The sequence below is a fragment of the Pecten maximus genome, chromosome 8 (assembly GCF_902652985.1).
Source record: "Pecten maximus chromosome 8, xPecMax1.1, whole genome shotgun sequence".
NCBI classification, from domain to species: domain Eukaryota; kingdom Metazoa; phylum Mollusca; class Bivalvia; order Pectinida; family Pectinidae; genus Pecten; species Pecten maximus.
The window spans coordinates 7,850,650-7,867,190 of record NC_047022.1 but is presented as its reverse complement, the minus strand read 5'-3'; the positions used below and the strand labels follow the sequence as shown (position 1 = coordinate 7,867,190).

Here is a 16,541-nt window from a genome sequence, read left to right as displayed (position 1 = left end):
ATAAAGTTGTAGTTATAAAAGTTCCAGTAAAGTCGAATTGAATTTAATATAAATGAATCGGTGGTCATAACATAGCACGACATGTGTTCTAGGGTTAAGTTAAAAGTTGGAATTATAACGATTACCATTATACTCAGATAGGGGTTGATTGACGAGGATTAATGTCCTTGCTCCGGTTATAGCCGAGCGTAAGACACTCTCTCAGATAGGGGTCAGAGTTCAGAAGCTTAACTACCAGGGAACTGTGTTCATGTGACAACCCACTGAGGCAAGTCTGGAAAACCACACTTGGTCTCGTTTGGAGACGTTAATCCCACTACTTAGTAGCCTTGATATATACGGCAAAACATTTGTGACAGCGGTGGTGTGCAAACCTAGTGATTTAAAAATACATTAATTTACTAATTTCATTGAAGATCAGACAAAGGGTACATATATGATATCAAAATCTGTACATTTGAAAATTAGATTTCTGTGTCTATCTGCGTTCAGAAAGCTGTGTTTCATTATATTCAATAACATTCCTTAGCATATTATATAGTAGCGTTCACCTAACGTTTCAAAAGCAAACGATTTCCTTATAAAAGTATTGATTCATTTCTGCATCTTACCAACTGTCATGTAGTGAGGAAAATTCTAATAGTAAATTTTGTACTCTATGCGCATATATAACTCCGGATCTGTTCTTTTGGTTAATGTTTTATAATTCATTTTAAGATTAACAGTAACAAATATGTAAATCAGACTTCACGCTGGTTTCCGGTTGTAAGTAGTCCTTTATAGGAATGGTACCAAAGGGAGCATGGTGGGCTAGATTAGACCCCAGAAAATTTTATTTAAATGTTACTATGCCCAAATTTTGAATCATATTTAAATGAGCAATTTAAATATGTAAATGAGATATTATCTCCAATTTTCACATTTCGCTCATTCACTACATTCCAACTTCCAACTGGCATACTTTAAAGAAGATATACTGAAAGGCTTTGCAACAAATGAGAAATGAAATTTTCACTTATCAAGTGATTAAGCTAATCACCTTTTGAACAACTGGGCCCAGGTGTACCAATTTGACTTGTTTCTGGTGCCGATGGTTCCTACGGGGCGAGCTGAAATTTCTTCCAAAGAAACACGTCTTCGGATTTTTCTTTGTCCCACTTTAAACGACCGATTGATTGCGTTCCCTACCACGTAATCATAAGGGGTAATGACTACTAGTTATATCGATTAGTGGGTTAGACTAGAACCATCACCGAGGGACAGCATTCATAGTTTGTGTATAGATAAGCTCATATAAATAACAGAGTTTTTCTTTCTTTGTTTTGTTTGTTTGTTGTTGGGTTTTTTTTGTGTTTGTTGTTGTTGTTGTTGTTGTTGTTGTTGTTGTTGAAAACTGATGTGTACGCAACTGCGTATTTGCGTATAGGCAGCTACGCGCCTGGATACGACTGCATTTCAATCAGGAATATAATTGTATTAATGTGTCATTTGAAAAGATGCATCCACTTTCAATCTCAATCTTTGTTCCGTTTTATCTGCATTATGCATTTACCGCTACATTGATGACCAATCACATACTTCATCTTGACCAGTAACGCCACCTGTCGCGTCATTTCCGGGGACAAAAGACTAATATACGGCTATGCCGAAAAAGCCCGAGTGGTCAATACATATTCCCCGGGTAGTACCGACGTTTAGCTGGCATTGCCAGGCGCTGCCGAGCGGTACTTGGATCTACCGGGCTGTAATTATATCATCGAGATATGGATTGCGCATGTCTAGAAGGAAACTGCGTAAATATGAACATGGATACGGATGCTGAAACTTCAGACATAAAGGCTGCATTGGGATTCAGGGGGTCAAAGGAGGAGAAAATCGTTCAACAATTTTTTAAACATTTAAATGTGATTCGTTTCATTAACTGTGAAATACATAAATGTAATGCTGAAGATGGAAGCCCTTTCAGCGAAGCATATATCACTCTTAAAACAACGCATGCTGCGATGGTGAGACTGAGGAGTGGTTTTGTAACTGAACTTCCAAGCTGTGAAGCGGTGGACATAGAGGACATTTTAGATACAAATATTCTCAAAGAATTTCAGAAGGATGGAGTAGATATCTTCGAGAATGACCATCACTCTGATGTTTGTCAGTCATTCCTGGTGTTGCTGAACTTTCTGCGTGGTAATTAACTAACTGTTAACGTTAGACTTATCAATGTGACTTAAATTATTTCTGGCTGTTCTAAGTCTTAGGCTTCTGATTTCAAGATTTTTATTGATGAATTTATTTAACAGGTTTCGCGTTCGTATACTTTCAGCTGAGGGGCCAATTGGTTAAGGTGTCCCAACACTTTATCTCGGATCTAGCCCTCCATCCCTCTCTCGGTGACGAGTTCGAAACCCAAGTGGGTCAGGTGCATAAGTCTGTGGTTTTTCTCCTGGTACTCCGGCTTTCCTCCACCTCCAGAACCAGGCATGTCCTTAAATGACCCTGGCTGTTAATAGGACATTAAACCAGGCTGGTTAAACAAAAACAAACAAACATGCAGCTGACGAGAAAAGAAAGGAAAGTTAGTAGTGTAGCAGAACTTGACTGGGTCAATCATTGGCGACCAGGTAGCTTAGTGGTAGAGTGTCCGTCTAGGGTTTGGAGGGTCCCGGGTTGGAACCCCGGTCTGGCTGCTACATTTTCTCCTTCTCCTCTTACATAATTTGCAAGCTTGCTTATATATATTGTTTAAAGCATTGGGAGTATGCTTAGCAAGGTGATATCCAAACTTGTGGTCTTCCTGGGCGAAGACTTGAAAAAAAGAAGGGAGGAGTGTAGCGGAGCTTAGACTGGGTCGATCATCGGCGACCAGGTAGCTCAGTGGTATAGTGTCTGCTAGAGTTTGGAGGGTCCCGAGTTCGAACTTCGGTTTGGCTGCTACATTTTCTCCTCCTGTTACAATGGAATCGATATAAGAGAATGTAGGTCGGGTAGAAGTCCAGGCTTCACTATTCCAGTAGTAACATATTGTAGCTGAAGTACTAGGATGGCGATATGTAACCTAAGTTTCCTCTGGCCCTGAAACCATATCTAGTGTAGGGCCAGTGTGCACTACTATATGAAAATGTGGAATTCTGTGACACTGTTGATGTCACAAAGATTTTGGTCAATGGTGTAGATAAAATCAAATCGGGCGCAACATAACACCTTAAATATATGGATAAATGAGTTAATTATTTACCCCCAAAACACCCATTTTAGTCCCATAGCAATGGTTTAGCCCCATGCCATATTGCAAATTGTGTAGGGTTGTGGTCGGCCTACACCAGACATGGTGTCGATGCCAGAGAAAACTCCAGCTGGGTGATTCGGTACTAAAACCATGCATGAGCTACGGTTTTGAGATTGATGCATAGGATTAAAAACACCGGTACCCTACTATGTAGTGAAATTGCTCCCATAGTAATGTTGAATAATTTACGCAAGTTTATAGGGTTTGTTTGGTTTGTGTTTGTTTAACGTCCTGTTAACAGCCAGGGTCATTTAAGGACGTGTCAGGTTTTGGAGGTGGAGGGAAGCCAGAGTACCAGGAGAAAAAACCTCAGGCCTACGGCCTAGTACCTGGCAACTACCCCACGTAGGTTTCGAACTCGCAACCAAGTGGTGGAAGGCTAGTGTTAAAGTGTCGGGACACCTTAACCACTCGGCCACCGCTGACCCTGGTTTATAGGGACTAGCTATGTGTACTGATGTTTTTGACTGGTAGGAAATTGTGTGACTGGTAGATTTTGTTGACACACAATTATGTGTTGACTTTAAACAAGAATTCACTCTCCATATAACCATGTGTAAACACACTTTCTGGCTATATGACCCCACAAGTTCAACCACCATCAGCCTGTATGGTACTGTAGAGAGTTTATGGGGTCAGATTGTGAATTGGACATGAATTTTGAAAAATGTACTTGTGAATAATAAAAAGTATTACGATTATTGCTTGATTTATGAAGATTGCCATGTATAATTTACATCAGATTTACAGTACTTTTATTATTGCATATCAGTCACAGGTGACGTCGCCTTATACATGCTTTGGTTTTTGTGTTAAATTAATTGTCCATTTTTGGCCTGTATAGCATTCCTGGGTAAAGTGAAACAAATTTCATATAAATGGATGGTGTGGCTTAAGGGGTGACGTCCCCATAGTGGAATTGTAGCAAATTTTTTTAAATTCTTTATTCGGCAGGTGAGTTTAGGCAGTGGCGAGGTGCTCGTCATCCGTCCGTTGTCTAGCCCTTGTCAACTTTTCAATTCAAACAACTCCTCAATAACCAAGAGGCACAGGGACCTTATATTAGGCGTATAATATGCTAGGATTAATGGCTACCAATTTTGTTCAAATGAATGAAGTTGACCGAATCTTTTAAGGTCAATGGGATCAAAAAGACTAAAATCTTAAAGTCACTTCCTCTCAATAACCAAATAGGCCCAAGGACTTTATATTGGGTCTGTAGCATGCTGAGGTGAAGGGCTACCTATGGCAAGTTTGTTCAAATGAATGACCTTGACTGACATTCAAGGTCACAGGGGTGGAATAGCCTAAACTCTTTTAACGACTTTCATATAGATATTGAATCAAATAGTAAATTTAGCTCCAAACACTAATTCATTCTCTGTGCATTCATGGCATATAATTTACATCTGGTGAAGGACTGTAATTTGCTGAATATTTTTGCTTCAATCTTGATTTGTTTGGCTTAGTATTGTTTAACCTCCTATCAGTGACTGTGGTCATTTAAGAAATCTTTATTATAATCCTGAATTCTGAATTAGATATATATGACCTGCTGTACCTTTCAATATGCAATCCTGTGTTTTGTTTTCCAGATAAGAAAAGTCACGAAAGAGGCATCGGGAAACTTATTGCCTCTGATCCGAGCACTACATCAAAGGAGACACAGATTATGACTGGATTGGCCCATCACCTTTTTTCCCAGTTGGTACCAAACAAAACGTATGAGATTGATGAAAATATAAAGAATCTCCCAAAAACTTGTTGCTGTGGCTGTAATAGCAATATTTGTGGAGGAGACACTTCAATAGGTAGCTATCCTACTTATATCATAGTTCTGATTGAGAGAGAAAAAGCTGTAAAACATTTTTGACACAAACGTAAGTTTGAGTCTATGTCAGCGCTTTTGAGGTGTAGCTGACAAAATCTACGATGCCCTCTGGCGGATACTGCCTTGGCCAATCTAACCGTTGCTTTACAGTAACTCCGTAATGCTATGCAGTAAATATTTGTAAATATCGTAAATATTCATGATAAAAAATGACATATAGTAAAGTTCATCTATAAAAAAATCATCTTTTGTTTTGTTGACACAAACGTAAGTTTGAGTCTATGTCAGCGCTTTTGAGGGCTCTGGCGGATACTGCTGTTGGCCAATCTAAACGTTGCTTTACAGTAACTCCGTAATGTTATGCAGTAAATATTTGTTTAACTTCACGATAAAAAATGACATACAGTGAAGTTCAGCTATTTAAAAAAATCACCTTTTGTTTTGTTGTATTTTAGAAGCTGACAGGACAATGTGGTTTTTTTTTTGGCATTTTCGTTCGCTCTGACACAACTTCCACTGCCACTTCACAATCATATTCTATCGCAAACAAAAATAGTCCCGTGACTTACGGAGTCAAATGCAACACTGCAGTTTCGTTAGATATATGACAAAACAACAGAACCTCACAAATAGATAGTTTTCAAAGTATTTAATTTAAGTATGTTCTGTCGATGATACGTAAGAATATTTTTCCGCGTTGAACGCATTAGATTTAACGCGGAATGATACAATCGACTTTTCGCTGGCGCCATATTGCTGCTTACCTGTGACCCGGAAGAAAAATCTACTAACATCACGCTTTCATCATCGACATTTAGCCTATGTGTTTTTTTCTTTTGGTGGCATGTTACTGAATGGGTTATAATATTGGTAAAGTTTTGTCGGAATATCGTTGTTATTTTGTACATTGAAAATCACTCATCCAGCATCCGATTTTGTCCGCCATCTTTCAGTAATGTAAACAATAATAAAAGCAAGAGTAGGTGATCAAACCCAACTTTGACTGTCATTTTCTCACTGAAATATTAAGTTGCATGTGATTGATGTAGTCTGCAGATGGTTAGATTATATAGATGTTTTTTTACAAAAGAAAAAAAGTTGTCTATTCATTATGACAATATCACAACAACGGCAGTCGAGTACCATACGCATGTTTGCAAATAAAAAGTTAAATAAATTCTCACTGAATAGGGTTTCGAAATGTCAAATGGACTTGTGAATATTAATATTGATTTCGGATCTATTGATTATATCCTACATAATGCACATGAAGTTTTTCGTTTACAGAACGCGTACCGCATTAACGTGGCTGTCTGCATGCAGATGTAGACGTCACTGAAAATTTCATCTCTAATTATAGCGACTGATTCTTTTTTTCTAATATTCGTGATGGTTTAAAAAAAATAGAAAATGATCTATCATTATCATTTGAAATATTACATAACAGTTGAACCATATTATAAAAAAGAAAGGGGTCTACGATGTACATCTACATAGACCTTTATTATGTTTGGTGGAGTTTTGAACGCTTCAGGGACGGTTAAAGGGCAGTAACTCTTTAGAAAACACAATGGAAATGTACTGATTGCTAAATTTAACCAGAGATATTTAAAGGCAGTGGAAATGTTATATTCCTACATCTGCGGTTTTTCTGTCTTAAATCATTTCAGCTTCTGAATTAAATTAACCTTCAAACTAATGCACAGTAAAGTATTGATAAATCAATGCAAATAATTTATTTAATCTTTTTTTCTTTACAACACTAGTACATGTACATATTATTTGAGAAGAACAGCAAAAATTACTAAGTTCATTATTCTTCTAAACAACAAAAATTTGTAAAACTTTTTTGTGTTGTGCATATATCCTATCGTGAAATAACTTGGCATGACTAAAGATAATAGTATTGTCTTGATGGCTGTTACATACTATATCATAGGTTGAGTAAAATAATTATTTTCTTCTTATCAATTATGGTCAATGGTGAAAACACATTTTTTTCATTTAAATTGTTAAGTCGGTTTAATGTTCAAATTCAGATTAATTTAATTAAAGCAACTATTAATAATGTATATATGTGTTAACTTTTCTGACAAAGTCTTCAAGTAACCTGATTATATTTGACAGAGAATCAAAATAAGTGATTTTGTTGTTAAGAATAGTGGGCTTAGCCATTTACAACTGTTTAGATTCTACTTAATAAGGTTTGATTTTTAACATTTTGGCAAATTTATCTTATCAATATCCAATTTAGTTTTAAAGATAAGCAGTACTTCGATTTTTATGGAAAAAAAATTGCTTCAGTGTTCTAATAATTTAAACACATGAACAATTGAAAGAAATACATTTGTATGAAAAGCATTCATAATGGACTTTGAAGAATGCTACTACATGTACAGTTCATCCAGTTTGGGCATTCGAACTACATTTTCATCTGACAGATGCTGCAGATTAAAAAAAAACCTGATTTTGAAATCGATGATATCAATACATATAGCTACATTCACATCTCACTAACATTAATTAACATGATATATATACCATACATATATATATGTATCATGCAGTTACAGTTATGTATGTGGTACATATACTATTGCGGAGAATATTTGATGCAATGTACATAAGTGAAAAACAAAATTCCACTTCAAATTGATTTGAACTGTACATGTGAATGAATGTGTTTTTGTTGTATAGATTATTTGTAGCTACACAGTATGGAGTGTAAACATATAACGTAGAGTGCTATATGAAAATCATGTTCACTCTAATGAGCGATTAAGAAACTGTCTCAAGTCTGAGCTGATATGAGCATGTAGTTCTAAGTTTTGAATATAGTGCTTAGTTTAATGTGCCCGTCGTTATGGTATACCCTGCCCTGTCTACATCCGCATTCTACGCCTCCAGAGTCTGTTTATCAGACCCAGGTGTTTTTAACCCACCATCATCAGATGGTGGGCTATTCAAATCGCCCTGCGTCCGTGGTCCGTCCGTCCCTCCACCCGTAAACAATTCTTGTTATCGCTATTTCTCAAAGTACTGAAGGGATCTTCTAAAATTTCATATATAGGTTTCTCTTGGTTTCTAGTTATGCATATTGCATTTTGAGACCAATCGGAAAACAATATGGCCGACAGGCAGCCATCTTAGGTTTTGACAATTGAAGTTTGTTATTGCTATTTCTCAGAAAGCACTGAATTGATCTTTCTCAAATTTCATATGTAGGTTCCTCTTGGTGCTAACATTAGTTATGCATATTGCATTTTGAGACCAATCTGAAAACAATAAGGCCGACAGGCAGCCATCTTGGATTTTGTCAATTGAAGTTTGTTATCACTATTTCTCAGAAAGTATTGACGGGATCTTTTTCAAATTTCATAAGGAGGTTCCCCTCGGTGCCTAGTTATGCATATTGCATTTTGAGACTAATCGGAAAACAACATGGCCGACAGGCAGCCATCTTGGATTTGGACAATTGAAGTTTGTTATCGCTATTTCTCAGAAAGTGCTGAAGGGATCTTTCTCAAATTTGATATGTAGGTTCCCCTTGGTGGGTGGTTATGCATATTGCATTTTGAGACCAATCGGAAAACAATATGGCCGACAGGCAGCCATCTTGGGTTTTGACAATTGAAGTTTGTTATTGCTATTTCTCAGAAAGCACTGAATTGATCTTTCTCAAATTTCATATGTACGTTCCTCTTGGTGCTTACATTAGTTATGCATATTGCATTTTGAGACCAATCGGAAAACAACATGGCCGACAGGCAGCCATATTGTATTTTGACAATTGAAGTTTGTTATCGCTATTTTACAGAAGGTACTGAAGGGATAGAACAATCTGCCACAAAATATCGTTCAAAACCTTGACATAACACCATTCAAACCAGGGCTCACACACACGATACAATCCTAAAACAATCACACAAGTGTTTTTAACCTGAGCTCTCTCTTATCTAAAAGCTGGTAGCTAGATTGGGCGCTACATCAAATGTATAAATATCTTTTCAATGGCTAATGATAATGATAATTTGTGAAGCGCTTATAGGCATGGGATCCTCAAAAGTTTGAAAAGAAAGACCTCATCAATTTTACAGGTAATCTAGGACCTTCATATTACATCTACAACTACGTATACATTAACCCATTGAAGATGTCAAATAAGATTACCTGAGTACCTATTCTGACAATTAGCTGCCAAGACGCACTTGCAATCAAAAGTAGATATGAATTTCTTTTCTTGCCAATATTTTGTCCTAGTCCTAATCAGGTATTGGTGATGTTCCATACAAAGTTGACCATGTCCCCACTAAACAAAAGCAGTTAAAATAATTTGTTATCGTTTGTGTCTTCAGTACTTTCAGTACTTTGATTTCTTATTATATTGATGATTTGGGCTAAGGTTAGGGGCAAGTAAACTAATTATGCTCTGTTGCCGCGTCCATCGTCAACCCATCTTTTGTGCAAGAGTCATATTTTTCTGATAGCTTCCTGGGATGGATCCACACAAATTTTGTGAAAAGAAATTATCTTGACCTAAATATTCAAGGTCACAGGGGTCAAAAATGGTTAAATCCTGTTAACAATTTAGCTGACAAGTTGTTAGGATGAAGCTCAACTAAATTTTTAAGGAAACATGACTTGACCTATAGTAAGTTTTGGGAATCGGTTAAGATTGAACATCGATGATCGGACATTAACGGTTAGTGTGAACCAATCGATTTCTGATTAATAATCAGTTAGTTTATTTGTTACAAAATCCTTGGAAAATATTACATTTCTTTTCTATCACCTTAGGATTGAATAGGCCTTTTTCCTCTGTAGCAGAGCTTGCCACCATTTTGTTTTGATAGTAACTTTACTACGCGTAGTTTCGTTGCTTCATTTTTTACACCATTTCAACAAAATAGTCTTTTATTTTTTCAATTTCAATTGATATTTTTGCTATAAATTATGGTTAAATGGGATCATTGGTAAGAAATTGGAGTTCAGAGTAAAATGACATAGAACTCCCGTTCTCTCTTAATAAAAATGAAAGTACAACGTGCTGTTCCGGTTTTGAAAACAATCATCGATGTTGGGTCTGGTTCCACATTGGCCTGTTGGGTGGGGTGCAATACAGGGAAATATAGTAAAGTCTTTTAAATCCTTCTTTCATAGGAATGAAAGGATTTGGTCCTTGTTTGGTTTGAAGCATCCTTGGGTGAAGGGGTTCCAATTTTGTATAAATAGGGGGTCATGATCATGCTCCATGAAGACCTGAGGTGTGGGGCCCAATACTGGAAATATATCTACACTGTGTTTCTTTAAAATCCTTCTGTTGTAGGATTGAAAGATTTGGTCCATATTTGGCATGAAACATCCTTGGGTGGCCTTGGAGGGAAACCAATTTTGTATAAAGTTGATCTGGATACCTATATAGACCAGAGGGGTAGGGCCCAATAATAGAAATATAGCAAATTAAAAACAAATCTCTTTATGGCATATATTATTAATATTAAGAGCAAAAAGGTACGCTAAAGACAGTAACCTTGATATTTAGAGGCAACAGGGAACAGAACCCCCACCTGGGAAATTCCCAACTTATAGGTCACTTGAGATGACCTTTTCTAATCTCATTTTGTCCTCCAAGCGGTGAACATCATGCATCATTAAACAGTTTATATTTTTGACTTCTTCTCAGAAACCCCTAAACGAATTTCAATGAAATGTTGGAGAAACCATCTATGGCTAAAGGGTCAACCTAAATTCTGAATATATGGTCCCCACGCCACCCACAAGGGGACTGAGAGGCGGAGCAAAAATACCCAGATACGGTAGAACCAAATTTACACTTTATAAATTGAAGGGTCATATATTACATACTTATGGATGCTTTACCAAAATTATTTCATGACCATGAGGTATCATGTCTGCCCCAGGGGAGGGGCTAAACTTTGCTATAGTTTATATAGGGAAATTACATTTTTGACTATTATTTGTTGGATTTCTACTGAAATTAATTCTTACTTGGTTAAATTTAGCAGGATGGGATGACACTTTGATGGTATGCACATGTTGGCCCTGACTGACACCCAGGGGCTTATGGGTGGGGCCAAAAAGTGTCAAATTGACTGAAATTTCAGCAGTTGTCTTCTCAAAACCCAATAGGGTAGAATCAAATACTCTTCATATATGGAAGGGTCTTAAATTATATAAGTGCTTTATCAAAATTGTGAATTTCATGACCCTGGGGTCTCACATTTGCCACTAGGGAGGGGGTAAACTTTACTTTACTTTATATTTATATAAGGAGCTAACATTTTTGATTATCATTTTGTGAATTTCTTTTGGAATTAATTCTAACTTGGTTAGATTAAGCAGTTTTGGAAAGCAGTGGTATGCAAATGTTGGTCTGACTGACACCCATGGGCTGATGGGTGGGGTCAAAAAGGGTCAAATTGACAAATATTTCAAAGCTCAGGTGACCTTTAAGGCCTATGGGCCTCGATCTTGAAGTGATTATGTGATAAAGCAAGTATATCATGGGTGTCTGTGCAATAGTCCAGAATATTTGACCCTCGGTACTGGTAATTGATCAATGTTCTCGGCCTCGTGCAATAGAGCAGTTGATTACAAGTACCTGGGGTCAAATATTCTGGACTATTGCACAGACACCATTGATATATTTGTATAACATATAATTACTGCTTTGATCATTAGGATGAACACGGTTACCGTAGGGGGATGTTTCAAACAAGCTTTCTTTAAAATCACAAATCCACAAATGACAATCTCTGTCCCAGGCTGTTTTGAAGATGTGTACTTTAGAAGGTCCTTGCCCACACAGGACTAAAAATGTAAAATTATCATTTTTCTGAATGATGAAACACCTACTCATAAATGATAAACTGACAAAAAATGTGTTCCTACACCACACCGTTATTGACATCATTTGCACTTGTAAAAAAAAATTAAAGTTTCCTCCTCATTCGATGAAATATGATTGATTTTACATGCTACCTGATTTTATATGAATGACCTTGGCTTGTAGTTAATTTGCATTTTTATAATTACTATGTAGGAACACGAGGAACATGGCATGGCAGAGTGGATATCATGGTGAATGATACTGTTGCTGTGGCGATTGGCAAGGAACCAACTGACAATGGTGAGGAGGAGGATGAAGATGATGATGAAAATGACAATGAACCTCAAAGTAAAAGAAAAAAGGTAGAAATGGATCAAGAATGTGAAAATTGTGTGGAATTTGAAAGCAGTAGTAAATGTGAAATTGATCTCTTCAGTGGGAATACATTCCAGCAACTTTTAGCCAAAACCATTACAAATGGATTTGCTCAAGTTAACAGGAATAGGAGCACATTATCAAATTTCCTGATTCCAACTTTTGGAGTAACATCAGATCATGTGTCTATCTGCCTATATGACCCTGAAAATGACTGCTTGTTGCACATTGATAAGGAATTAAAACTATGGACTTGGGGTGACTTCGAGCAACTAGAGCCTGTAACTATAATTATCATCTGGCTTTTCTTGAATTTCACTGTTTTAACCAAGAAAAATCTGGCATCCGAGGCAAATCTACAAAAGTCAGGATTACACGAAGATTTAAAAGGACATCTGCAGTATTACAAAGAGACAAAAGCAAAAGCAAAATTTGTTTTACAGACATCCGATTCAAGTCCCTGGGATTTGTCATACATACAGATGAAACACCGAAAAAACAACTAAATCAGGAAATATACTATTACCTGTGTGTTAAGTATAGTGTATATACATGTAGCTACTGTATATGTGGATATAAGGAAACTTTAATTTATATTGAATGTTTTGTCTAGGCTATCGATATTTTAAACAGTTGACAATATCTTGTAGTATACTTGCATCACATAAAACCAATATGCAGTGTGCTACGTATACCCATTGGCTCATCTCTGATTGGTGTGGTTGATTGGAGGTGGAGGAATGTCGGAGAACCCGGAGAAAAACCACTGGCCTATGGTCAGTACCAGGCAATGTGGGTTTTGAACTTTTGACCCAGAGGTGAAGAGCTAATGATAAAGTGTCGGGACACCTTAACCACTGGGCACCACAGCTTCCTTAAGGTCACGGTAAAAGAAGTGCAGTTTTTAGCCTACCTTTCAAATTAAAAGGGCAAGTGAGCTTATTCCATGGTGTGGCATCCAGGATCCGTCTAGTTGTACGGCTATCACCGGACCAGCATCAATTTTACCATTTAAAAATATTCTCAATAACTAAAATGCCTAGAAACCATATATTGGTCCTGTAGCATGTGGATGTAAAAGGGCTACCAAATTTGTTGTAATGAATGACCCTGACCTACGTACATTCTATATAGGTCACAGGGGTCAAATTTCAAAATAAGCCAATTCACAATGCAAAGTATTTAGAATAATAACCTTCTTCACAATATCTGAGAAACACAGAGACCTGATATTGGACCTGTAGCTCAAATGAAAAACATTGACCTAAATTCATAGTCACAGGAGTCAAATATGCAAAAATATTGAAAATTACTTTGTCACAATAATCTAAGGAACCCATATGCCAGAGCCCTTATATTGGGCCTGTAGCATGCAGGTGTGACAGACTATCAAGTTTGAACTACAATCAAGGTCACAGGGTTTTCATTCCCTGTGACCTTGAAAGTCACTCACTTAAGGTTATTCATTGAACAGACTTGATAGTTCTTCACCCAGGGATACTACAGGTCCAATATAAGGTCATTGGGCCTTGACATTGAATGTTGATCAAAATCAAGATCATTCATTTTAAATTGGTAGCCCTTCACTCCAGCATGCCAAATATTGGGTCATTGGGCCACTTTGTTATTGAGCAGTTGAAATAATATGTATGTGCCTGATATGTCTTAATGATTTTGATGCCAGTTGGGCAGTTGATGATGCCCTAATGAAAGGACTTTGCTAGGTTGGACTTTGCTGACATCAGTGAAAAGTCATTATAATTTATTCATATATAAGTGAAATATACATGTGTACTATAAGTCTATTGGTTGATCATTGGATATTCCTCATGCATAGCTTTGTAGAATGGAAGCTTATTGTTGCATTTTTTCTTTCATTTTTTTTTGTGTGGGCAGAAAGTGATGCCCCTTGGATAAATAATAAACAAATACTGTGGCCATTACTATCAACTTTGTGCTTGTTGTTTTATCCAATGATATATATCGTTTGATAACAGGGACATATCTAGACCTATTCACAAGGATGAATTAACTTTCATTTTTAGGTCACCTGAGACAAGTCTAAATTAACCTTTTGCCATCACCTTTTGTCTGGTGTTGTGCATTGTAAACAATTTTCATTTTCAACTTCTTCTCAGAAACCCCTGAACCTATTTCAATGAAATTTTATTTGGTTTATTAGGTCATCTGACCCAATGGGTCAGGATGACCTATAGTCATCATGCTTTCGCCCTCCGCCGTGCATAAACTTTTCACATTTCAAACTTCTTCTCGAATTCCAATAGTGGGATTGATCTGAAACTTGCCTGAAATGACCTTGAGATGGTCCTGACCAAATGTTGTTATTTTTCAGGTTGGTCAGAAATCCAAGATGGCCACCATGGCAACCATCTTGAAAAACACATTTTAAACTTCTTATCCAGTTCTACTGGTGCCATTGAGCTGGAAATTGGTGAGGATGTTAAGGAAGGAGAGCCAACAAAGTGTTGTTATTTTTCGGCCTTGTAAAAACTTTGACATGGCAGCAATGGTAGCCATTTTGTAACATTTTGCGCAATCATGGTTTTCCTGAACAACACCTATTTCAAATTTCTTCCCAAATTCCACCAGTGGTATTCAGCTCTAACTTACCAGAAAATATCCTGAGATAGTCTTGATCAAGTGTTGTTATTTTTCTGTTTGATCCAAATTCCAAGATAGCCACCAAGGCCAACAGTGCCACTATACTCGCTAAAGAGAATGCATACTACAATAGTATAAAGGTATTTAATTTAGAGTCAGTTGACCGTTCAGGCCCTTGGGTTTCTTGTTTTGTTGAACGTCCTATTAACAACCAGGGTCATTTAAGACCGCGTCAGGTTTTTGAGGTGAAGAAACGCCAGAGTACGCGAGAAACAGGATCGGCCTACAGTACTAGTCAGTACCAGGCAACTGCCCCACGTGGGTTTCAAACTTGCAACCCAGTAGTGGAGGGCTCGTGATACTGTGTCAGAGAACCTTAACCACTATGCCACCACAGCCTTTGGGGAGGGGTGTAATCTTTGCCACAAGATATAAAGGGAAGTCATATTTTTGACTATCACTTCCATTGGCATTCATTCTAACTTGATTGACCTGATCAGCGTAGGGTTATAATCTGATGGTATGTTGGCCCCGACTAACTCCCAGTGATAACACTAATACATGTAAGATAGCGCCTCTCAGTGGCCCCATTATTTCTCGACATCTTAACTGAAATACTTCAGAACTCAGGCGAACATTAAGACCCATGGACCTCTAGTTAGCTTATGGTATGACATGGTGTATATTGTCCATTTGTCAATTTTTCCTAAAAAATCACTTCTAGTCATGAATGAGTCGACTTTGACCAAATCTTGTCTGAAGCATCCTTAATTGGGAGAAGGGGAACCATTTTGTATAATGTTAAAATGTTCAGAACTGTTTTGATAAAAAAGAAGATACATGTGTATATACAAAATTTCTGTAATATCATTCATGGAATTATATATATCAGCTTATTCTTGGAGGGGGCCGCGGTGGCCGAGTGGTTAAGGTGTCCCGACACTTTATCACTAGCCCTCCACCTCTGGGTTGCGAGTTCAAAACCTACGTGGGGCAGTTGCCTGGTACTGGTTCCTCCACCTCAAAAACCTGGCACGTCCTTAAATGACCCTGGCTGTTAATAGGACGTTAAACAAAAACAAACAAAAATATTCTTGGTGACTATTTTAGAAAATGGAATTAAATATTGATTTTTTATCAACAAGATATCAGCGACTTATGATCAGACAGGGCTCCAGTACATGATTTTATTGATCATTTCTCGCCATCGAGGCATGAAGACATAATAGAGGTACAAACACATGACAACACGATATTATCCAAGCCACGTTGTGTTGATAAGTAAATGATAATAAACATTGAATTTGTTGACTCCAGGATCATTCATTAGTATATATGCTTCAAGTGCTAATATAGTCAGGGTAACAATACATTACCAAATGATAAAATCCTTGCCTTGTTGTTTTGATAGATAAATGTCTAATGATAATAAACATTGGTAAAATATATGTAAATTTTCGAGGGAAGCGAAAAATATGTTTGTACCGGTAACATTAAACAAGAGGCCCAATGGGCCTGTATCGCTCATCTGACTCTACAACAACTTTGAAGTTGATCTAAGGTCGATCATTTCTGCAGAT

General features: G+C 37.2%; 1 protein-coding gene across 1 annotated transcript; it reads left to right on the top strand.

Annotated features, from left to right (window-relative positions):
• The first annotated feature begins 1,782 nt into the window (after positions 1 to 1,782).
• Positions 1,783 to 14,289, top strand: LOC117333487. The gene is made up of 3 exons (XM_033892798.1): positions 1,783 to 2,184; positions 4,879 to 5,094; positions 12,178 to 14,289. Exons 1-3 carry the CDS (start codon positions 1,800 to 1,802, stop codon positions 12,843 to 12,845), a joined length of 1,269 nt encoding a protein of 422 aa, XP_033748689.1. The 5' UTR covers positions 1,783 to 1,799; the 3' UTR covers positions 12,846 to 14,289.
• The last annotated feature ends 2,252 nt before the right edge of the window (positions 14,290 to 16,541 follow it).

Coding starts and splice junctions, on each gene's coding strand:
- LOC117333487 (XM_033892798.1), top strand. CDS start 1,800: ATGAACATGGATACGGATGCTGAAACTTCAGACATAAAGGCTGCATTG. Junction 2,185..4,878: donor GTTGCTGAACTTTCTGCGTG/GTAATTAACTAA, acceptor TTTGTTTTCCAG/ATAAGAAAAGTCACGAAAGA. Junction 5,095..12,177: donor TGGAGGAGACACTTCAATAG/GTAGCTATCCTA, acceptor ATTACTATGTAG/GAACACGAGGAACATGGCAT.